The sequence below is a fragment of the Electrona antarctica genome (assembly GCF_951216825.1).
Source record: "Electrona antarctica genome assembly, chromosome: 7".
Taxonomy (NCBI): Eukaryota; Metazoa; Chordata; class Actinopteri; order Myctophiformes; family Myctophidae; genus Electrona; species Electrona antarctica.
The window spans coordinates 35,414,427-35,433,300 of record NC_136812.1 but is presented as its reverse complement, the minus strand read 5'-3'; the positions used below and the strand labels follow the sequence as shown (position 1 = coordinate 35,433,300).

Sequence of the window (18,874 nt, the reverse complement as noted above, 5' to 3'; positions counted from 1 at the left end):
TGATTTTTAATATCTTCTTTGGCCATCCTTGTTCTCAACACACTTGCCCTCATAAAGCTGTCGTTGGTCATGGAATCCTTGTGTCAGCTTGTGTGCCAGCGAGGACACAGCGACAAATTTTGACACTGTGTTCCAATAAATCCAATGAAGTTATTTAGTCACAAGCTCTTGTTAATACTTTTCATTGGTTAAATATTCTACTTTAACCACATTCAACTCTCACTTTTACAAAATGTTATAATTAAAAAAAATATATATATAAAAGCAAATAGCCAAGCAAAATAAATGCTCGGAACGTGTCACATCGTGACGTATTGTGGGCTTGTAGATCCGCTATTTCTGACACTGTCATAAAAGACATAAAAATAATGTGGAGATACAATGTTTCTAACCGACAGTGATGCTTGTACCTATATCATTTGTGATTCATGGGACTTAATCACATTGATTGAAGTATTTTTTAACAGTTTGCAGAATTACAGTATATTTCAAGCACAACTCAATACAAAAACTGTTAACTGTGGACGACACCATAAAGCATTACACTTGTTTACAATAGGGTCCACCATTTTCAATTCATCAGAACCATACAAATTTACACATCTATATAACCGAAAACAGGTAATCATAAAAGGAGGTAAACTGGGAAAAAACATAAACAGTGAGGGGAAGAGGGGTGGGGGGGATTACGATTTTACGTCAGTTTCGAATTGCAGCCGTCTCGTCCGTAGGTGCCCTTAGAGAGCGGTTTTGAAGGAGTCAAGGGAGTCTTAAGGACTGTTGGTAGGGCGTTCCACATTTTGGTGGCATAGGAGCGTGACATGTGAAATGTCACTCCAGCATTGGTGTGACATTAGTCCTGTTATCTTCTTGGTAACAAAATGACAGGACAGTGCTTATTACCCTCTGTGTGCTTCACCCTCACCCACAGACGGCTACACTACGGATGACATTGAGTTCTACTGGAAAGGAGGGGACAACGCGGTGACGGGGGTGACCCGCATTGAGCTCCCACAGTTCTCCATAGTGGACTACAAGCTGGTCTCCAAGAACGTGGTCTTCTCAACTGGTATGTTGAAGGAAGAGACGATAATTTGCAGTATTGAATCAATTGTTTAAAGCTGAAATCCATCACTTTTTTAGTGAATACAATTTGTATGGTAGTGTGTTAATAACAATAATAATAACACAGGCGAAAGGGCCTTTCTGTGTAGAGTTTGCATGTTCTCCCCGTGTCCCCTAGGGTAGGTACCCTCACAAAAAACATGCAGTAATCCTGGTGTCTAAACTGCCTCCCCCTGGCCAGCCGGGGCGCCTGATGGAGGGGAAAGGAACTGGTTGGAATAACGTGTTCCTTCCACGCGCTACGTCCAACCAGGGAAACTCCCCCCTGTCAGGTGTAAAGGAGCAACTTGGACACTCAGGCATGAAGGAAGCATGAGTTCAAGTCCGTTGCTCTCCCCATGTCCCCCATATATGGGGACTAGGTTGGCGGAGGGTGTGCAGAGCCCAGGATCACATTAGATAATTGATACAGGGGTGAAAAATGAGTTACAAAATCGTGGGATAAAAAAAAAAAAGATAGATAGATAGATAGATAGATAGATAGATAGATAGATAGATAGATAGATAGATAGATAGATAGATAGATAGATAGATAGATAGATAGATATCAAACTCTGCTGTGGAACCTCCACACTCCCAACAGTTGCACGTGAGGGAGGTGCTCGAATGTAATGAATTTTGCCAAAGTTTGGCATGAAGGCCAAGATCATATAGCTGTGTGCCGCTTTGCCTGTTTCCCCATGAGGGCCTTCTTGTAATTTATTTCAAAAGGCTCATCTCATTACACAATTTGTGTCCTCCTCCAGGCTCTCACTGCAACACTAGAACTGGGAATATGAATGGAGAGGCAATTATCCGTCTGTTTATTCAAACTGTTGGAAGAAAAGGAGGTAGTGGTAGCAGGGGGATTGGGTGTACTTGATAAAGGATTATATTCATATGAGAGAAGAGCCAAAGCATAAATGATTCCCTTCTGATGCTCGACTCAGAGGCATCACAATGATGATTATTCCCAGTGCTGGACTAATGATGTATGTAAAATGGATTTTGGGCTTGAACGCGACGTTGTGTTCAAGTGACCTGAGAGGGCAGTATTGGTTTGTTTTACCACCAGAGGTTCAAAGGAGGAGACTTTCAAATGCCTTGACATTGTGTTTCTGAGGTGGTACTCGGTAGAATATGCTTCCCAGGATTGTACTTTAAAAGCCAAGACAAACTTTTTTTAAGATTAATGAAAAGGGCATCCTTAATGTTTTTCTTTTTCTTTTTTTGTTTATTTCTTTAAACAGGGGGCTTTAAGATTTTGCTCTGTAAGAAAGTTGGGGCATTAAAAATAAGACATTTTGTACAAATGTACTTTTGTAAAAATGCACTGGCAAAGCTTAAAGGGATATTTCACCACCAACTGCAGTCACTCAATATTAATAGTATTTGTAGTAGATAACAGCACAATTTCAAATTTGCACCCTATGGCCAGAAAAACAATGAAGTCTCTGTGTTTTACTATAGGGTTTGACTGGATTGCTGAATTCCTACAATTCCCATAATGCTTTAGTGCACTTCCCCTCCTGTGGGGTACATTCAATATTCTTTGCATTGAAAAAAAGTTGCTTTACGTTTAATTTTCAGCGTAAAAAACATGGTCTTGATCCCAGCATGCATCTGCTTCGACCCCAGGCATAGAACCCCTGGTGCAACATTTGTACTACTATGTATATAGCACTGTTCTTAACAAGGTTACAAAGTGCTTCACAGAAGAAAATAAATTAACAGCACAAATAAAAGAAAACAGATGAAGAAAAGCACATAAAAATAAACAAATGAAAACCAACACGGGGAATAGCAGATTAAAATGAAACATTAAACAATGAAAGCTTGGGAATAGGAATAACTAGCTGCGCTGGTTAGCCGATCACAGTCAGTACTTTAAAGTGAGACCATTTAAAGCTTTAAAGGCGATCAGTATAATTTTAAAATCAATACGAAATAATACTGGCAGGCAGCCAGTATAAATTGGCTAAAGCAGGATTAATGTGTTCGTATTTCTTTGTGTCTGTTCAAATGTGGGCTGCAGCATTCTGCACTAGTTGGAGTTGGTGAAGGGAGCTCTGACTCTGCATTAAGTGCATTACAGTAGTCCAGGTGGGAAATGTCCTTTAGCTCAGGGGTTCTCAACGTTTTTGGCCGGGGACCCCCGGAAATGCTTTGGCAATGTCTCGGGACCCCCGCCCCGCCCCCTCCCGACCCCCAATATAAATTGACTGCTACAATAACCTTAAACCATTTTGGGCGGGAACCCCTTTTGGTGTTTTAAGCATTGTTATAATTTAGCTATTGAAAAATAGCAGATCTACAAGCTCATAGCGCGCTACGAGCTTGTAGGTCTGCTATTTTTGAAAAATCGTGAAAATAAAAATTAAAAAAAAACCCTTTTTTTTTTCTTTTTTTTTTTTTTTGAAAATAATTTGGGGACCCCCCAAAATAATTTGGCGACCCCCCGAGGGGTCGCGACCCACGGGTTGAGAACCCCTGCTTTAGATGGACAACATTCTTAATGTATCAGCATAGAAAAAATATCAGCATCAAAAATCTATCTACTGTTAACAGTAGGTCATTACAGAGCTTCATGTCTCTGTGCTGTGGTGAGCAAAACATTTGATTGAACATTATTATTTAAAAAGATTGTTATTGTTCATAAAATCGATTAATTCGGTTAAATGACTTCATTGTACCTGAGATATGAAAGATAATAAATTGGTTTGTAATTATTGAGTGATAGGATATACAGATTTCTTTTCAGGTTTGTCTCCCGGGAGAAATGTGTCTTGGAGACAAGGACCAGCTGCATTTCATTAATAACACAATTCAAAACAATACAAAAACAAGACACAAGTGACACTTGACCTTCTACCCCGCTCTCTACCCTCAGGAAGAAGTCTATTATTTCCATATTACTATTTTCCAGAAGCAGTTAAATAATTAGTGTCAGTGGATTAGTATCATTAGTAACACCACTGGCACTGAAGGAAGTATAACTACTACAATCTGGGTGCCCAAAAAACGTCCAATGTAACACAGTCTTTCTGGTTCATCATGCCGGTAGTTATCTGGATCATGACGCTTTAGAAAGTACCATGTCAAAATGTGCATGTTAAATTTGATACAGTATGTGTCTCTTGATGCAATGTGCTTTTAGTGCCAACTCTTACCTCAAGCTGCATGGGCAATACCAATGACCACTGAGTGGGTGTGTGGGTGGGTTAGGTGGGTGGGTGGGTGAGCTTGAGTGAGTGATGCATGGTCATGTGGGGCTGCGCTCCTTTCAGCATCACATTGTGTACTCTGGGACATTTTGTATACTTGTTGTCATCGCTCCCTCAAGGCTAAGTTATTGCAATTTGGACCCCTCTTACTTGTTTCCATGGCAATGAAGCCAGTTCATGTGGCCATTGCCCTAGGAGCTGAAAGAAAAAGCAAGATAGCTCTGTGTTTCTCTCAAAGTAAATATATAGGGCTGCTTTCCGCCTGTCTCTCTCCTGGGTGCATATCTTTGGTCCGACGTACTACCAGTCTGACAGGCAATAGTCTGACACCTTACCCCTTGCTTCTCCACAGGTTCCTATCCACGATTGTCTTTGAGCTTCAAGCTAAAGCGAAACATAGGATACTTCATCCTCCAGACCTACATGCCATCCATCCTGATCACCATCCTATCCTGGGTATCCTTCTGGATCAACTATGATGCCTCTGCTGCCAGGGTGGCATTAGGTATGAAATGATCCTGGACCAATGCTTTGTTTCTCAAAGTGGGTGCTGTGACGCAAGTCCACAGGTGACGCAGAATACTTTGATAATATTTGGAATTCATCAATATTTTTCTTAAATAGGTCTTAAAACCTCTATATTTAGTAAGACGGACGACCAAAACATAACCGATCTACAAGCTCACGATGCATTGACCTGCTGTAATTCAGGGGTACATTGGATCAAAAAGCTATTTACAGGGGTGACCTGAGACAAAGAAGTTTGAGAACCACTGGCATAGGGTGACTATTTTCACACACAACACCCAAAATGTACGATTGAAATGAACTGGGAGACTCAGACAGTCCAGCAAGGTTTAAGCGTATAGGTACATTTATTGTAAAAGTGAATAAGTTGATGGAAAGGGGAAAGGGTAGGTGGGTATCAGGGGTTCAGGGTCGGGATGGTACAGAAGAAAAGGGTCTGGGGAAAAGGGTGCGGTTCTTCCTATTGGCTGGGTTTCCCAAAGGGAACATGCGTAGTGAGTGGGCATGGTTCTTAGGGTCTTCAACAACACGTCCCTTTCACTGTGAACATAGATATTCCGTTCAAGGTTCAAGGTTGTACTTTACAATTTACAATGTAGGCATTTAGCAGACGCTCTTAATCCAGAGCGATTTACATTAAGCAATAACAAAAAGCATGGGATTACATCACATACATAAAAAGTAGTTATCATGAAACATGCGTAAGCTAAGAACGTAACAGTGGAGTATCTATATAATTAAACTATATATATAAACTATACATATACGATACATATGTACTATAAAGTGCTATGACTACATAAAAGTGCTATGACTACATAAAATGCAATTCTAGTGCTGTCTACGTAACATGCTATAAGTCTGTATAAAATGCTATCTAAGTCTACATAAAGTGCTATCTAAGGGGCTAGGGCAAGTTCTACGGGCCATGATGGAGTCTGAAAAGGTGGGTTTTCAGACTACGGCGGAAGATTGGGAGTGAGGCTGCAGTTCTGATTGTAATGGGAAGTGCATTCCATAGTTTTGGAGCCAGAAGGGAGAAGATTTTGGGACATGTGGAGCGTTGTCCCGGCGTTTTTAGTGAAGGTATACTTCCAGTTTCCCTGCGTTGGCTGATCTGAGTGCGCGGGAGGGTTTGTACTGTAGGATTCGATCATACTTGCAAGATATGGGGGAGCCATACCTTTGGTTGCTTTTGTGTGTGTGTGTGTGTGTGTGTGTGTGTGTGTGTGTGTGTGTGTGTGTGTGTGTGTGTGTGTGTGTGTGTGTGTGTGTGTGTGTGTGTGTGTGTGTGTGTGTGTGTGTGTGTGTGTGTGTGTGTGTGTGTGTGTGTGTGTGTGTGTGTGTGTGTGTGTGTGTGTGTGTGTGTGTGTGTGTGTGTGTGTGTGTGTGTGTGTGTGTGTGTGTGACTGTGAGAGGAGGCGGAGCAGCACTGCATGGAGACGTGTTTCTGTTTAGTGTTTACCGCACATTAAAGTTCTACTTGCTAGAAAAGAAAGCGGCAGCGATGGAGCCATAGGTTCTGGGACATAAAATTGCGCTAAATACTGTTATCCATGACAATAACTCCATAGTAGCAGCCTGCTGCTTGGCTGCTAGCCAAGCTAAACACATCCATGATCATCACAACCAGCACAGAGCCACAATAACCACCGCTTTGACCAGGGTTGCCACATTTGGTGACTGTGAGAAAGAAACAAGCAACCAGGTCTATGAAAATGTTAACAGGCCAGATCAAGTCAGAAAATCCAAAAAAGTCTGAAATTAAGTCAAAAAAATAAGCAACTATTGTGCTGACTGTCAAACATCATTGTCCAATGTGGTTTTTGAGCAGTGGTTCTCAAACATTTATCGATTAATCCGTTTTTGGACGTCGGAAAAGCTAGATTTCATCCGATCCAACTATAGCTGTTTCCTCATCAAGGTAAAAGTTATTAGGCTATTCTGTGTGTGGCGTCCATGTGATCAATATACATTATTATAAATTAATACCACAACGCAAATGGAAGCAGATAGGTGCTCATGCAGCAAAGGGATAGTCTATTTAAATCATTAGGCCTACATGAAACTTTAATTGCTGAGTAGCTGAGTCTCTGTCAACATGCTGATCAGCGACCTAATAATTAAGCTCTGAATGCAACTACATAGCCTACAAAATAAATACAAATACAAACCAGTGGAATTTGCATCAGCATAACATAAACTAAGCAGTTGAGTTGACACATTTTCTTCTTTTATGTATGTGTGTGTTGACAAATGCTGGGCACATACATACATATCTTTTTTGAGGTTTGGGGACTATTGATTCAGCATGAAGACTAAAGCCTTCTAAATAAATATACGCATGCCTTGATCACTGGTACACCACCCGGAGGGCTGACTTGGAACTGAGCGGATTTTACGACCAACGTCCGCCAACGTCACGGCCAGGTTCAAGTTCATGAATTCCACACCTAACGTGGCAATGCTCGTAAATGTCCGTACGCTCACGATATGAGCGTAAACAGCGGTGTGTGTGTTTATGAGTGTGTGGGTGCCGTGCATGTGACCGTATGGGTCTGTAAGTTGATGCAGTCCAACTGTGTGTAGGTGCAATGTATGGCTGGTACTGCCTTTATGTGAGTGTGTGTGCACGTGTGTGCACGTGTGTGCATGTGTGTGCGCGCATGTGTGCGTGCGTGCGTGCGTGCGTGCGTGCGTGCGTGCGTGCATGCGTGCGTACGTGCGTGCGTGCGTGTGAGTGTGTGCTTGTGTGTGTGTCTCCTCAAGATCCTACAACGCATAGTCATGCATGTTATGCATGATCGTGCACGCACATTCATTTACGTGCACGTCCATGCATGCGCACACCATAGTTTTTGTTTGTTTGTTTGTTTTAACTGGAACCCCCTCAATTTTTCTTTTAGGTTTCATGAAAATTAATCTAATGAAACCTTTAAAGGATACGCTTATTTTGATTGTCTCGATTGATTATAATCAAAACCTTGTCACTAGTTATTGTATAGATTTATATAGAGTTTATATTTAATTATAGTTTAGTTATGAATTTAAAAAGGAATTTAACTCCTTGAATGCCAGAGGGTGCCAGAGCTTTATGGCTCGTACACACTGCACGATATTTGCGCCGATTATGCTCCCCGACAAAACTCCCGATCTGACAAAGATCGGGCTTTGATCGCAGAGATTTTGCTCGCTGTGTGTGAAAGGCTCTGCGAGAAGATATAGCGCCGATAAAAGTGCTCGCCGACGTCTCCCCGACGTCTTCTGAATATCTAGCAGGTTTGATATTTGGCTCTGTCGCCGACTGGACATCGTACAGTATGAAATGGGTTGCGAGCCCGTCCCGAGAAGTCCTGTATTGCAGCCAATGAGAGCACTTGCACCGACTCTGTCTGTCTGTCTGTCTGTCTGTCTGTCTGTCTGTCTGTCTGTCTGTCTGTCTGTCTGTCTGTCTGTCTGTCTGTCTGTCTGTCTGTCTGTCTGTCTAATATATAACCTTTATCCCTTGGGTAAATACCTGTCCTGTGTCGTACAATGGTAGCTATTTTAGCCCAATGTTGCTGTTAAATAGTCTATAAAACCAACTAATTTCAATAATGTTGATAAAACCGCATCGGAGGAAACTTTGGACCTTGTGCGCTCTCTCTGTGTGTGTGTGTGTGTGTGTGTGTGTGTGTGTGTGTGTGTGTGTGTGTGTGTGTGTGTGTGTGTGTGTGTGTGTGTGTGTGTGTGTGTGTGTGTGTGTGTGTGTGTGTGTGTATGTGTGTGTGTGTGTGTGTGTGTCTCTCTCAGACACTCAAATCAAGATTTAACGTCCTGTGACTCCTGTCTCGCTGCAGCCCACGTAGGCTACACGCTATCACAAAGATTTCGCCCTGTGTAGCCTGGCTTTCCTGTGTGTGTGTGTGTGTGTGGCGTGCACGCAGAGAGAGAGAGAGAGAGAGAGAGACGTCATGTGTCGGTCTCGCGCTTGTATCACGGCATCCTGCACGTGCGTGAGATGTCAAAATAAATTGGAATAAAAAACAAATTATGTGTATAGCCTATATCGGGATCGCATCTTGGTGAACTCTTGCAGTGTGTGATGCCTAGTCAGCGACCAATCGTTTAGTGTGAAAGCCACAAAGATATAATGACAGACGATTTAAAAAAAAGACTCCTGCAGTGTGAAATACATAACGATCTGATGACTCGCCGACAACTTTAAAACTCCTACAGTGTGTAGGGGCCATTAGGTACCAGGTGCCAGCCATATCTGAACGATCAGCAGAAAAGGTTAGCGGATGTTTACTTCAGTTTGATCCGGAAGTAAAAGTCGGCAGAGCTATGGTGGTTGTTTTTCCGTCCGATCATAGTTATTGTCATATCTAAGTTAAATTAAGCTCTAATCAAGCCCCGAATATCGCATTTTTTGTCACTTTCAGTTGCCGTGTTCATTAAAAGCTCAGGTGCTTCACCGATGGATGCAGTACATGTAGAGAGCTCTAGGTAGAAGCAGTGGTGGACAAAGTATTCAAATGTTTTACTTAAGTAAAAGTATCAATAATTCTTCTTATTTTCGTGTCTTTGAAGCATGTGGTTAGATGACAGTTTCCCATTTGTTTCACAGTCCTTTGCATTATTATTGAATTTTGCAAGATCTTTTAAGCTGCATGGGTTGGGTAGTAGAGGGCAGACAAGGCAGTACTGCATCGCATGGTCCACTTCTCCACATTCACAGATAGCGGTGCTGGTTTTGTAGCCCCATCTGGACATAGCAGCCAGTATCAATAATACAATATAGAAATAGTCTGAAATGAAAATTATACTTGAGTAAAAGTACAAAAGTATTGGCATAAATATGTACTTAAAGTAACAGAAGTAAAAGTACTCAATATGCAGAATGTCCCATTTCAAGTTTTCAAAGGTATTAAAAATAAAAAAAATACAATCTACAACCTCACAATGTGTCACATCGCGACGCATTGTGAGCTTGTAGATCGGCTAATTTCAAATGGCCGATATGTATATAGGGCTCAAGTGGTTAATCAAAATCTACAAAGTAATTTTAACTAAAGTTTTCAAATAATTGTAGTGGAGTAAAAGTACAATATTTGGTTCCGAGATGTTGTGGAGTAGAAGTATTGGAAATTGGAAATACTCAAGTAAAGTAAAAGTACCTCAAAATTGTATAGGCCTACTATTGTAATTTTAAGTACAGTACTTGAGTAAATGTACTATACCACTGTGTAGTACATTTAGAGAGATCTAGTTAGAAGATAGGGAGGCCCCTTCACAAGTCTACACAAGTCCTCTCTGGGGGGACAGGCATGCGGTGGACTCTGATTTACAAGCTCTAATGTATCACCACTCGCTGAGACACACAGAGATCAATGCAGTTAGAATGCAATTCCACTTACTGTAGTCTCCAAATTTAATCACAAGGGAGGCTATTCCTCAATTGCTATACTGCCCCTCTGCATTTATTCACTAGGTCTATTCCCTACAGCAGGGTCCCCAAACCTTAGAGAGACCCAAAAAGATAAGTTTGTCTAGTTCCTAAGAACTGAACTTACAAAAATACATGAATTTCAATTTATTATTGTAATACAATTTCTTTGTATAATAATGTTATGAGAGTCACAGCTAAAATTGTAAATGGTGCATTTATATAGCGCCTTTATCCAAGGCGCTTTACATAGATTGTGCATTACATTCACCCATTCATACACCGATTGCGGCGGAAGCCATGCAAGGTACCAACCAGCACATCGGGAGCAATTTGGGGTTCAGTGTCTTGCCCAAGGACACTTCGACATGTAGACAGGAGGAGCCGGGATTCGAACCGCCGACCCATGGATCATTGGACAACCTGCTCTACCTCCTGAGCCACAGTCGCCCACAGCTAGGTAAAGTTAAAATGACAGGGATCCCAATAGAAGAGAAGTCTGACTAATTTGCGCACCCGCATTCTACCTGCGTCACATTTGTTTTCTCCGACCCAGTCTGATTTCTGAATTCCCATAGACTTTTTTTATATTGCGTCAATAAGAACTGTGTTCGAAAAATAAATAAATAAATTCACTATCAACAACTTAATATACTTGATGAATTTAATGAATTGTTTGAGCACTGTTTGAGCGCTTTACAATGGTTCATTCATTCATTCATACATTGGGCGAACAGTCAATGCCAGCATCCTCACTTCCCACATTCACACACCAATTTTGGCGAGCTCACACCGACCAACTCATTGGAGGAAATGTGGCGTACAGTGTCTTGCCCAAGGACACTTCGACATGTGGACACGAGGAGCCGCGATTGATAGCCATTAGACAAATCAAATCTTTCAGAAACATAATGTCTCAAGTCCTATACTGTAGGCCTACTTATCTTGTAATGGCAGCAGTTATTATCAGTTTTATGTGAGAGTTGTTCCTATTATGTGTAGATCTCTTTACAGAAATTGTTATCACTGACAAGATCTTTTTCTTTTTACATGAGTAACCCATTCTCCTCTTAACTCAGAAAGAGCTCTTGGTTTTGTTATGGAGAAATCAATGCCACGTAGAGTACAGCACTCCTGTGCTCTTCACACCCACACGCACGCAGGCAGGCAGGCACGCACGCACGCACGCACGCACGCACGCACGCACGCACGCACGCACGCACACACGCACGCACGGCAACACTTTAGGTTTATGTAAGTGAGAATGGACAGAACTAAACAGGCTGTGAGCCATGATGGAGCCAAGTAAATACAGTTTGTGTTGACAAATGGTATTTGGGGCTGAGCACTGAAGATACATACACCTAAGACCTAATGTAATTGTAGTTCTTTATACCAGGTATGGTTCTATGCATGACAAAGTCCATCTGTCCAACTGTTCTCCACTTTGGAATGTCATGGAATTTAAATTTGCTGTGCACATTATTGCTCCCAGCTGGATGTAGATAAAGTCCAGACAATGCAGATGCACTAGGGCCTGTGGAGTCAAGGGGCTCATAGAAAAAGAAGAATTTGTGTTAAATTATACACTAAATTGGTGTCATTTGCTACATGCCCTCCAAAAGGCAAGCCCATATCTGTCAATATCATGATGAATATTGACATATATGACATTTGTGTAATATAAGCAATACAATTGCTGGGTAATATGTGTGTTTTCTGTTTTGATATACGTAGTTTGGGCTCAAAATGTGAACATCAAGACTGACCTGCCTTTCAAACATAAAAGCAGCAATAAGACAAGACAAGAGAGAATAGAACAGGAGGAGAAAGAAGCAAAGCTCCCTAAATTGGATTCCTTTTTTTATATATAGCAGCAATGCAGTAGTTCAGCTGGCATCAGCATTACTGCCCTCAGTTATGTGGCACCAACCATACAGCAGGTAACTTTAGGATAGCAAGCTAGACAGAACATCATGTTGGATGCATTTCATCATTGTCGGGCAGACGCCTTGTATATCAATTTTTCAACTTTGTATGTTTTGTTTTTGAAAATGAATACCCTGCTTTGTCGTACAACAGTGGCACGCAAAAAAGTAGCGAAAATAGCCGATCTGGGCTTGAAAAATGAGCTTGTGAGTAGTATAAGCACTGTACATGGTTTCCATCCGACAGAAACAATTTGATCAAGTTAGCTCTGTATCTCTTTAGTCAAATGTTAGAGTTGATTGACCATCAGTTTAAGTTACTGTGTGTGAGAGCGCTATCCATGGTTCTGATTCAGTAGCTTTCTCTTTGGCCTCTCTTCCTTTACAATAGCCTGATCAACTCCACTATAAAATCCAGCACATGGTTGGTCAAATATTTATACACAGGTCTAATGGTGTGTGTGTGTGTGTGTGTGTGTGTGTGTGTGTGTGTGTGTGTGTGTGTGTGTGTGTGTGTGTGTGTGTGTGTGCGTGCGTGCGTGCGTGCGTGCGTGCGTGCGTGCGTGCGTGCACTTCATAACTAATTTGTGTGCACTGGGGCCCATCGTAATAGAATGCATTGGGCCTTGTCATAACTAGTTTACACAACTGAAGGTTACACATCTGTTTGGCTGATGACAATCACTTAACTTAACACTTTTTTTATCCGATTTTCACAAAAAATGTTGTGTGGCAGCTAAGGCAGGCCCTCTTTATACGTTATGCACATACAGTACTTTTGGTCATACTCTACGGCTGAATATGGGAAATATGTGGTAAACGACTGAATAAGACTGTTAGACCGTTAGTGATACACCAATCATTAATGTTTCTCTGATTAGTGGCAGTACGTACTGTACACACATGGTTGTCTTATCAGAACTGTCATCCAAACATAAAAAGGCCTTTAATAGATTTATATGAAATCAAGAAAACAGCAATGTGTATCAGAAACAACCTTATTGCCACATCATTATGATAACAGGTGTAAAAAGAGTGAGTGCAATTCTTTTTTGTGCAAGCTCTCAATATTGCAGTTATAGGAAGAGTTATAATATGGAATGATAGAGATAGAATAGAGGCATAGCATCGCAACAACGCTATTTGAAATATGACAAAGTATACATACAATTAATTTATGAAAAAACTAAAAGATGAAATATGGGAGATACAAGGTTTCTGCCCACCAGCAACTATATCCTTGCAGTTGATGAAAGCGGCCCATGGTTTAGCCTTTGGACATTGAAGTGCGGTGTTCTCTGCTAATGAGGCGAGGGAATTCAAAGGGAGATGACTTCATATTAGAGACAGGGTTCTTTGGCAAACCATTCTATGCCTGCAATGTTATACTGTACCAATTGCTTTTTAATTAAAGTTGCAATTAAAGAGACACGTTTTGTTTAGCACAGCAAGATATAGATCTCCGCTACACGTTCTAGCATGGAGGAATGTGACCTCTCATTTCACCCAATCATATTCACTCCACGCTTGAGTGGTGTGACTCATTGGCTGGTAAATAATTTGAATTCAAACCTTGGGACGTGACACACAGCGAAATCCTCGGTGTTCATTCAACTCTGAGACTCTGACTTAGATTTGATTGTGCAGCCGACCTTATGCACACCTGATACATATCAACAGAATGACCCTTGATTGACTCATATGAAGGTTCAACATACTGTATAGAGGGTATGCGCATGCTTAAAGTGAATGGCACATCGAGTGGCAAATCGAGTGGCAAAGCAACAGGCAAAGTGAGTTTAACATTGTTTAATGTCGTTGAATGCAATCAGTTTGTTTGGATGTATGGGCTGTCAAGGCCAGAAAGTAGTTTTTTGCCACTCAGTAGGCGTTCCTGCATAACTTCCTGGTTTGATGATGATGTCACGCGCATACCCTCTATAGCCATGTGTCATGGTCTGTGTCATGGTCTGCTCCTCTGCCCCTTCTTGCCATGTTCTTTAGCTCTGGACATTTGCTTTCTCTCAGTTTGGGCTATGTTCTTCAGTCTTTGGACATTTAGTTGCGTCCTCTGTTCTTGTTCCTTGTTTGGTTTGTCTTTAGTCTTGTTTCCTTGGTTGTTTTTGTGTTGTAAAAAAGAAGGTACGGACATCTACGTAATTTCCGCTATCCAGCTATTCCAGCCGGCAGATTCGTCACATTGAGACACTGGCACCGTTTGTTTTACATCTAACATGAGTTAGACTTTAATATATTAGCGCCCCTCACTTTTTTATTATAAGCTGCCAGACACTATGGCTATTTGGGGGTCCTTGGCAGATACGTTTGGGAAACCCTGCCTTAGGGAAACATGTCTTGGACATGCTGGCTACCACAAGGAGAGGATATGACATCTAGAGCCAGAGATCTACTGTATACTATGTATCAGGTGGTATCACTTCTACTTTTGTGGCCAGTTTCATGCATGGGAGAGTTTTAATTGTGTCCTTCGACAACAATCAAAGTAAATATTGTCACGGGTGGCGTATACGGTTCAATGAGAACAAACTGTCAAACCCTATAAAAGGGGATGTTAACTTCAAGCTGTGACATTTATTCTTCATGGGAAATGTGTTAATTAGAGAGGTGTCGGTGAACAGCTGAATATTTGGCTTACACTGAAAGGCAATGCAACATACCACGCATCAAATGAACACACTTTTTAATGAGGTTTCACATTCCGTGCTGTAAAATCCTTATGGTGACACTTTACATTCTGCTGTTGTTTCTTTCAGGGATCACCACCGTGCTCACGATGACCACCATTAACACTCATCTGAGAGAGACCCTTCCAAAGATCCCCTACGTCAAAGCTATAGACATGTATCTGATGGGATGCTTCGTCTTCGTCTTCTTGGCACTGCTGGAGTATGCGTTTGTCAACTATATCTTCTTCGGAAGAGGCCCGCAGATGCAGAAGAAAATGGCTGAGAAGATTCTCAAAGCAAACATTGAACGGGACAAATTGGATGGGCCCATGGTAAGAATTATAGACACGGTCAAATTAACCATGTTTTGCTGTAAATGGAGTTTAGCTATACTTATTATTATTATCACATGTAATCATTGTAAATGGAGTTTAGCTAGACTTATTATTATTATCACATGTAATCATGTCTTATTCATTATAGCTTCATTATACAATGCTAGACAGATTTGCAAGCCTCAGATTCAGCACAGAACTAGTACAGTATGCAGTTGAAGTCATTCTTTACTATCAGCTATTATGATTGTCTGCCTCCTGATACTGATGGCCTTGTTGCGACTGAAGTTCAGATGAAGGGGTTTGTGTTTGTGTCTCTCCTGGCTAGTCTGTTCTGGATGGAGGCAATTGCAAGGCATCGTCTAGACAATCTAGACAATCCAATGAGGTACGCAGGCGTCATCACTGCCGCATGTGTGAACTAACTTCCTGTAACTCTTGAAACTTTGCTGCCATACAAAGTTTTGCCTCCCTGTTGAGCAAAGAAACCTGTGTATCAACATGTCATACATTCTATCCATTTTTGTCATAACACCCCATCACATCACCCCATTAAGCCTGTGTCTTCCATTATTTTGCCTCTTCTTGGATGTTGGAATATCTGTATGGATATTGCTGCAGCAGCACAAGATACATTGAATTATTTATCAAGGCTGCACAATACCAAAAGATATATTAGGACTTTTATTGCTGAATAGGCTATGAATTGTGATTCACTGGGGCATGATTTTTCTACCGATTTTCTGTCAAAAATGTCAACATTAATTGTTGGGAGAAAATTTGATGTTAAACTGTTTTACCTTTCTCCAATGTGCCGTTTGATGTGCCATTGAGAATCCTGCATCGAAGCAAAACATCATGTTTCGGACATTCTCTGATAAAAAAAAACTGATAAGGCTTCTCCATATCTGGTCGGACATTGCAATAGGTCAGGATATTGCAATGTTGTGCAGACTCACAGGATCTTAGATAAGATTAAGACAGGTACTGTATGTACAGTATGTCCCATGGAACACTTTTTTCTGATTTAGATGTACAGGGGGTTAGTGGTGATATCTTCAACAATTTCAGCAAGTGCAATACTCACACTGATCACAGAATCACATTAACTCATATATTATCAAATGAGAGCGGCTGTTATCAGATGCTTTTCCCCATGCATGCCTCTTCAGCTTGACATCGCGATCATGTCTTGTAAGTTATATCTTTAGTTTTTGCCCATACACCACCTTGACAATGATTTATATGCATTTTGTCTGAGACATTGGAGCTGCCATGAATAATGGAACCATTCAATCCAACCAGGGCTGATTTGTTAGAACAGTTTTTTGGGCCAGGAGGCCTGTCCTTGAAGGCCACTCTCTATTTGCCGAGGATTTAATCTGTCAGATCTGTGGAAGATGCTTGGCCGGTCCTGATGTATGTTGTATGTGTCCGTGTCATTACTCACCGAGCGCCCCCACCGCCGTGTCGTCTTTAACACCACTGTCTGTCTCTTCTGCTCAGGTCCAGGTCGACTCCCAGGGGAACATTCTACTGACGACCTTGGAGATCCATAACGAGGTGGCAGGAAATGAAATCACGACCAGTCTGAGCGAGTCGCGCAACTCCTCCATGCTGTTCGACCACACGGGGGTCCAGTACAGGAAGCCGAGCGGGACGCTTGGCGCGAGCCGGCAAAGCCTGGACAGGGCTCCGCCTCGAAAGAAGACACGCCTGCGTAGACGATCGTCACAGCTCAAAATCAAAATCCCGGACCTGACCGATGTAAACGCCATCGACAGATGGTCACGGATAATATTTCCTTCCGTTTTCTCCCTCTTCAACTTAATCTACTGGCTTTATTACGGTTCACGTGAATAATTTCGTGAACCGTGGCTAACGTTCGGTTTTTCTACCCCTTCACAAGCCCCACCGTTTCTCATTTGTTTGTGAATGAGAAAGTACAACTTCTTTGTCAGAAGGGCATGGCACGGTGAAATCCTTACTGACATTTCTTTTGTTTGTTTTTTCAAAAGAGTTAAAAGAGCACAGACCTTGGCACACGGACAACACAAAGCCGGTAGTGTGCAGATGTGCATGTACGCTAATAAGGATGACGCCTACCTTTAAGAGACAGTCATGTAAATGACTGCCCTCTGCTCTGTTCTAATGAAGGTCCATGGACATTTTCACTCATGGATTTAGAAACCCAGCGTATTCAGAAGATTCTTTGTTTAACAATGGTATACAGTGTTGTATATCAAAAAGATTATTTACAGTGCTTTATGCCATATATTACGTTTATATCCATAATTCCAATAAAAACTGGGATCATAGTGATATAAGTTATCGCTATGGGTTAACACAGGGGAACTAAAAACAAATGCAGATTTGTGGCTTTTTCAGTTATAATATTTATTTAGGTCCAGAATACATGTTTTTAGATCCGCTGTGTTCATTTAAGTATCTCTTTGAAGCTAAATTAACACTGAGGATTTTACTGAGCCTATTCAAGCAAATGAATCATACCCATTGATTATTTCCTTGTCCCTGAAAGATTTTTTCAGGGACAGGAAAAATAATTTAATTTGCCTTGGGGTTGCTGCCACAAGCGATACACTGGTTTTTTCAAAGTGCTTAATTACTGTGATGTCTCTCTTACACTTCACAGGTTCAGTTTAATGCTGTGTTAGCAACTCAAGAAATAACATTGGTCTGACATAATCGTACAGGTTTTGACTCATAGACAGACACTGAATCCATACCAGCATTTTGTACAACCCTTTGTATTGTAGTATTTCTCACTTTCAATTTGCATGTATTTGGACAGGGCAATTCCCTGTCAATTTGACTTTGTTCACTGCAATTTTTAAGTTGATTTAATTTTCTTGTTATCATCTGGTACAGTACACCAATTGACATATACGTACAGTATGGATGCATGATGTTGACATTTTGGCCAATAACCGATTCTTTCTATAGTCATATTGACCTATATTGTATTGATTGCGATCTTGCAACACTCGTTTCCACCAGTAGGGTTTGGTCACCTGTTGTGACTGATGCTGGATACAGATTTCTAAAAACGACTTTGTTATGACCTGATGTATTAGGCCTACTGGTCTGTCCAATACCAATAATTAGCAGCCATTAATGATATGATGACCTCATACACAAATGATTTGATGACCGATATTCAATATATTGTGCATTCCTAAAGTAGGGCCTACAGTGCGGTCAAACTATCTCTTAATATCGGACTGCTATCCCATTAGACCCTGGATATTTTTTATTGAATCTTTCACGCTCATACAACACATGTACACGATGTGTCCTCATTTCACTTGGGTTGGATTGTCCCTGCATGGTATAAGTGGTGAGTGGGTGAGCCATTTCTGCAGTCCTGTGTTAGTTCTGCACTGAAGCCCTCAAATGGAGATTTCTGTGATTGTTTTGAAATGTAATGTACATACTGTTAACACTGCACACTGTCAGCTCTGCCATACTTATACACTTTACATAAGTATGCTGTGGACAATGTTTTTGCTTGATGAAATGCTTGGTTGGTGTTTTTGTTTTTGTTTTAGCCTCTTACATGACATTATGTTTGGTCATCTTATTTCCCAATGTGTTGTAAATATAATACACAATATCAGAA

The 18,874-nt window shown here is 41.2% G+C and overlaps 1 protein-coding gene across 1 annotated transcript in view; it reads left to right on the top strand.

The window, feature by feature from the left end:
* gabrb3 (gamma-aminobutyric acid type A receptor subunit beta3) overlaps positions 1 to 17,097 on the top strand; it is a gene marked incomplete at both ends in the record, with an annotated part of 43,197 nt that extends 26,100 nt beyond the window's left edge. The window contains 4 exons of the mRNA XM_079505478.1: positions 932 to 1,069; positions 4,681 to 4,833; positions 14,987 to 15,231; positions 16,741 to 17,097. Coding sequence (XP_079361604.1) covers positions 932 to 1,069; positions 4,681 to 4,833; positions 14,987 to 15,231; positions 16,741 to 17,097 — 893 coding nt within the window. The remainder of the gene's footprint in view (positions 1 to 931; positions 1,070 to 4,680; positions 4,834 to 14,986; positions 15,232 to 16,740) is intronic.
* Positions 17,098 to 18,874: the final 1,777 nt, after the last annotated feature.